Source organism: Haliotis asinina, chromosome 9 (genome assembly GCF_037392515.1).
Source record: "Haliotis asinina isolate JCU_RB_2024 chromosome 9, JCU_Hal_asi_v2, whole genome shotgun sequence".
Classification (NCBI taxonomy): Eukaryota; Metazoa; Mollusca; class Gastropoda; order Lepetellida; family Haliotidae; genus Haliotis; species Haliotis asinina.
The window spans coordinates 53,728,116-53,733,633 of NC_090288.1; the positions used below are offsets into that span (position 1 = coordinate 53,728,116).

The 5,518-nt window shown below is 39.2% G+C and overlaps 1 protein-coding gene across 1 annotated transcript; it reads right to left on the minus strand.

Moving 5' to 3' along the window:
* Positions 1-1,040: 1,040 nt before the first annotated feature.
* On the minus strand, positions 1,041-1,706 carry LOC137297326 (CAP-Gly domain-containing linker protein 1-like). The gene has a single exon (XM_067829336.1). It carries the CDS (start codon positions 1,704-1,706, stop codon positions 1,041-1,043), a length of 666 nt encoding a protein of 221 aa, XP_067685437.1.
* Positions 1,707-5,518: the final 3,812 nt, after the last annotated feature.

Sequence of the window (5,518 nt, forward strand, 5' to 3'; positions counted from 1 at the left end):
AATATTGTCATGGTGTTTTACCAGTTCTGATACATGGTGAATATACCGTGTTATATCTCGACACTGGTATACTTCGACACAATTTCTGAGCCTTGTCAGATATCTCATCCGGCAATGGTGACTGGCTTTTCGACATTTTGTCAAGGTCCTTATGCGCTCGGAACTTGTCAAGGAATGTAAGTTTCTCTGGACCTTCTAAGTCTCTGAATTCAAGTCATTTTGAGTCTCTATTAACGGTACGTTCAAATGGAATCCCGCACTGCTGCAAAACATGCTCTAACCGGGCAATATGCTTCAACTCTGTTTTGTCTAGGCAATTAAAGGTACAATGCTGTGCAATATTGTCAAGTTCTGCAATCAAGAGATTAAAAAGCTTATCTGTGACTCTAAGGAAAAGGTGCAAATGATCTATTTCTACATAAGATGGTGGAATGCACGGGAAGAAAGGTGGCTTAGTTATTGAGTAACGTTTTTAGTTTTCCTTGCGCCCATTACTTGTAGAAGTTGCATACTCAAGTCGTGCTCCGCAGGTTTCATCCTGCAAAGACCAGTTTTGTTTAAAGTCCATCATATCCTTCTTGTTACATCTACAATACACACAAACATGCATAGCTGCAATCGACGAGATTCCCACAGCTGTCAATAGAAAGTTATAATCTCCTCCAAGAAATATTTCAGTTTTGATGATACGCCCCTCAACATGCAGTCATTCAGTTCGTGTATTTCTGCTATAAGATCGGCTAACGTAGCTTTGATTTCGGTGTAGTTTTCGTTTATCCTAGAAATGCTCAACGGATAAGTAGTATGGTTTGAAAACCCCTCGCTCACTAAATTGAAAGCAAAAGTAAAAACAGTTATACGCTTTCCTACTCTTGTTCCATCCCCTGAAACTTTAATTTTCACCGCGTTTTCAGGCAATAGAGTTGCATATTTGGAGACATTCTGATCTGAGACACGCTTTAATATTTCTCTAAGTGACTGCTGCACACCCTTCCCATCAGGAGTGACCGTGATATTGTACGCGGAGTTCATCTTAGAAATCACATTGTGACAGTGTAACTGCGGTGTAACTCATGGTACGCTCTCTGAGATATTTTGAAGGAGTCCAAGATGTATGTTAATGTTTTTAAAACATCAATTTCACTCTCTGTGATGCCACTGGTATCCCCAGTTTCATCTTGTTCGAGAGTATGAATTACTTTTTTCTTCCCGTTTCTTTCTACAGCAACAGTTACAATCCTACCTCCCTGAACCTTTAAATCACTGATTCCTGATTTTATGACATCTTCGTCACATTTTCGCTTCTTTCTGTTGTACGAATTAGAACAGTCTTTCAGAGCTTTCCTCTTTTTTGGTGAATGATACTTAGCAATAACTGATTGACAGTGTTCTAGTTTCTTCTCGCTGGTTTCCAATTTATTTTTAAGGATCAATTCATCTTTGTCCCTTTTCTTAACATAATCAACAAAGTTTTCCTCAACAGTCTTTAACTGATTTTCCTTTTCTGCGCTAGCAGACTTCAGGTTTTCAACATTCAACATCTTCTCGCTGGTTTCCAATTTATTTTTAAGGATCAATTCATCTTTGTCCCTTTTCTTAACATAATCAACAAAGTTTTCCTCAACAGTCTTTAACTGATTTTCCTTTTCTGCGCTAGCAGACTTCAGGTTTTCAACATTCTGTAAAGACTGGTGTTTTTCTATCATAACAAACCAGGAATGCTTTGATGATGACAATTTTCCTTATACCTCTGAAACTGAGAACCACTTTTTACTCTGGCAGAAAGTCCACCTTTCCTTAATCTAAACAATTCATTCCGTAAACTGCTTAAATCTTTGTCAGAAGCTCTGAAGATCAAACCAAGCTTATCTTCAAGAACTATTTTGAACTCTTTAACAGTATCTATGGTCAAAGACTTTGACCAAAATTTCTCTGTAAGAAGAATTTGAAACAGTGCTAACTTAGATATAACCACCATTCTGACATTTGTGTCCCAAGAGAAAACAGTATAAACAACTTTCATATAAAACGGAGGAAACACCTTTCCTAACAAAAACTACCAAGGTATGTCATCTATGAATAAATTCTCCTCCTCAGGACAGAGTCAATAATGTTATCTCAAGACCAACCTCTAGCCTAAATATAAACTCAGCATGAAACACATGTTTAAACCTAACCTGTATCTCTGATACTTTACAAACAAAAACCACCAAAGTATGTCATCTATGAATAACATCACCTCCTCAGGACTGATCCATTAATGTTATCTCAAGACAGGTGCCAAACTCTGGCCTCAGTATGAACACAGCATGAAACGCACGCTGAAAACAGACCCATATCACAGATACCGGTACTCTACAAACAACTGTAGAACTGTCTGTAATATATAAACAGTCTCTAGTTTATAATACATCATCATTCAGGAGATTCTGGAAGATGCCTTTATTCCCAGCAACATTTACAAATGTAAACACCATGACTTGTGGTTTTGTCATGAAATGTGGTTCCACGTGATCTGGAAACAATATGTAATCCTTTATGGGTTTTGGTGTTTTCTTGATAAACCGCACGGTTTGCGACTTAATGAACACGTCACCGGCTTCGTTAAGAATCCGATAGTCCCAGCCTACGCCTAGTATGCGATCAAGGTCTGATCTACGCCTGATTGTGTACAGTTTTTTACTTTGTTATTTTGTGGGTTTCGCCGTTGCCAGCCAACATCTCGTATTCAGCATCATTTGTTTGAAGCCTGATTGATATTTTCGAATCACTTATCACTGTCGGCAAGAGCTGCTCCTTAAGCTGTACTTTCAAGCTTGTAAGAAAGCTGCTTTCAAGAGGATACATACGACACGATTCATTGCATCGTTTTACTTCATCAAACTTCCTCGGCCTCCTGACATTTTGTACCTTACAGGAATAGGAGGATACAGGAGTGATATGTACCAGGTAAAATCCCTCGTCCCAGTAGGGAGTCTCCGACGAACATCTTGAAACTGTATCATCCCTGAAACTGTATCGAGTTAAATGATTTGAAGTCCTGTCATAAACGAAAGGATAGTTTGGTTTAAATTCATGACACAGGTCAGGACTGAATAACAGTATTGTAGAGTTACCTTCTAGAATCCAGCCAATATAAACAGGATTTCACCCAAATAGGCGCCCCTCTAACAGATTGAAGTCCGTAGGTCTTGGGCGTACAATGTTGCAAAATGCCGAAAGGTTGCAAATGTCAACTTACACCGGTTTGCAAAGCGGTACCGTAACCTACATATAGAACGTCCTAACTTTCCTTTCCGACAGCCCCAATTTATGAACTATGTTACGGCATCGTACTCTGTGGACCAAAGGTATCAAAATCTGAAATGAAAATATTCTGACTCCGTATTGAACAGAAATGACAGCGTCTTTGTTTTCACACATATCAGCCTGATGCCTCCCAGGAATGTGATTTGAAAAAATCATACTTAGATTTCAGGCTTGTTTAAGCCCAGATCGAAACCTATTTGAAACCTATGATTGTTTGTAATTTCCGTAATACGTTGTAGGGAGAAAAAACACTCCACATACTCACCAACAAGAACTGACTTCTTCGCCATTTGGGCGGTTAATTCGTCTACGTGCAATATTACGCCGTCAATGTCAGGAGAAAGCGAAGGAGACTAAGGGACATAACTCTAAATGTTTCTGCCTTACAATTCTGTAAAATTCCGCCATATGGTGGTAATGTCGAGTGCCGGGAAAGCAAGCAGTCTGTTTCAACGAAGAGTAGTCTCCCTTCAAATGTAAGCGTAACCTCCGCAATGTCACAGTCCAGCACAAAGGTTACGTTGAATGACAAACTTTCCTCAACATTTTCAGCTCCGGTGTAAGGCGGGACATTCAGCAGTATCTTTTACGAAAGTGCAAGTCCCCTTTTGCGAAAAAATCCAAACTATTCCCCGATGTCGACTGTGTACAAATTGAATGAGCGTAACCTTGCACATGTTGTAATTTCATACTGGAGAGAGAACCACTTCCAGCTGCAAAGTCATGGTCTTTAAGTGTTTAATAAAAGTTGTTTGATTTTTTCTTGTTTGCATAATCGCTGTCGCCTTGAAATGCACATGTATGACTGATTCTTTCTTGAGGAGGGTTACAAATGTATCTGGAGTTAGTAGTCTGGCCAGTGACGTCACTCTTTCATGACGTTGCGCCATGTATCAGTGTGCCACTACAGTCACAGAAAGGCCGAAATATACATCGAGTTGATCCAAAGTAGTAAGAGTTTAGGTGTGTAAGAAACAGATTACCCTACTCGTGTCTGTCAGATACCATTTATCTTACAACGCGTTGTTTCAAAGCGTATCTAACGAGCGAAAGCGAGTTGGATACGCTTTGAATCAACTCGTTGTAAGATAAATGGTATCTGACAGACACTCGTTTAGTAATCTCTATTTCATCATAGGTTTTAGTGAAATATGAGATGAGTCACCTAACCTGAAGGAAAAACGTTATTTGTTTGCCTGATTATATCTTATTTTTAATGTGTGTATTTGTGCTCCTGTCTGCGCGTGCGTGCGTTCATGCGTACATGCGTGTGCGTTTGTGTTTACCTAAGGTTTCATTTTTCGCAGACTATAATGCACGTCCTTTCTTAGAATGAACTTTCTTAATATATTGGAATGAATCTCAAGTAATCACTGATGTTTTGCTTGATATTGGCATTTGCTTTAAGAGTTGCCTAAACCATGTACCTAGAGAGTATACCTATTGATCCTGGAAAGGCACCAGTTTCCTTTATTATTCTTTTTAAATCCTACATACACGCTAGCACATACACTCACACCTCCATCCCACCCCTCCCCTCCCCTTTCCTCACTAAAGGTTTTCCTTTCTTCACTCGAAGGAAATACAACACACACAGAACCGTTCTTAGGTTGTAGTTGAGTGTCTGCGTCATGTAGACAGGATCCCATCGCATCCACCAACACCATGTATGTATGGCAATAACGCAGACTCCCTAGTAGTGGCGTCTGGAAACCATTTTGAAACTTGCTTAAAAACAAGCTGCATCATCAAATTGTTATTTATCCTTCGCATCATTTTTGTGTGGGAGTTTTGCGACCCTTTATCTAATGTTTCCCAATATGTTTTGTTCTTTTTTGGTAGAACCAGCGTTAATTCATGCATTAACGATGAGCACGTTTAGCTCACTTATGTTTGTTATTACACAATGTCATTTAGAAGGTGGCCAAATGTAACATATGTTATATTTCAGTTCTTAGTACTTTCTTGAGTTGAGTCTCATCCGGCATTTATGAGTTCTGGCTGTGTTTTGTGCATGTGAATTATTTGCATAGTGTCTGACCACACCCATGACACATGCAATCACAAACACTCACACACATAACAATAAACAAACGAAACGTTGTTGGGTTCCAAAGACAAAAATGTAACGAACGTTTCTTCTTTTTCTGAGTAGTGGACGTATCTGACATTTTATCAACTCCATAATAATGTATTGGCTTTGCCAGTA

Coding starts and splice junctions, on each gene's coding strand:
- LOC137297326 (XM_067829336.1), bottom strand. CDS start 1,706: ATGATAGAAAAACACCAGTCTTTACAGAATGTTGAAAACCTGAAGTCT.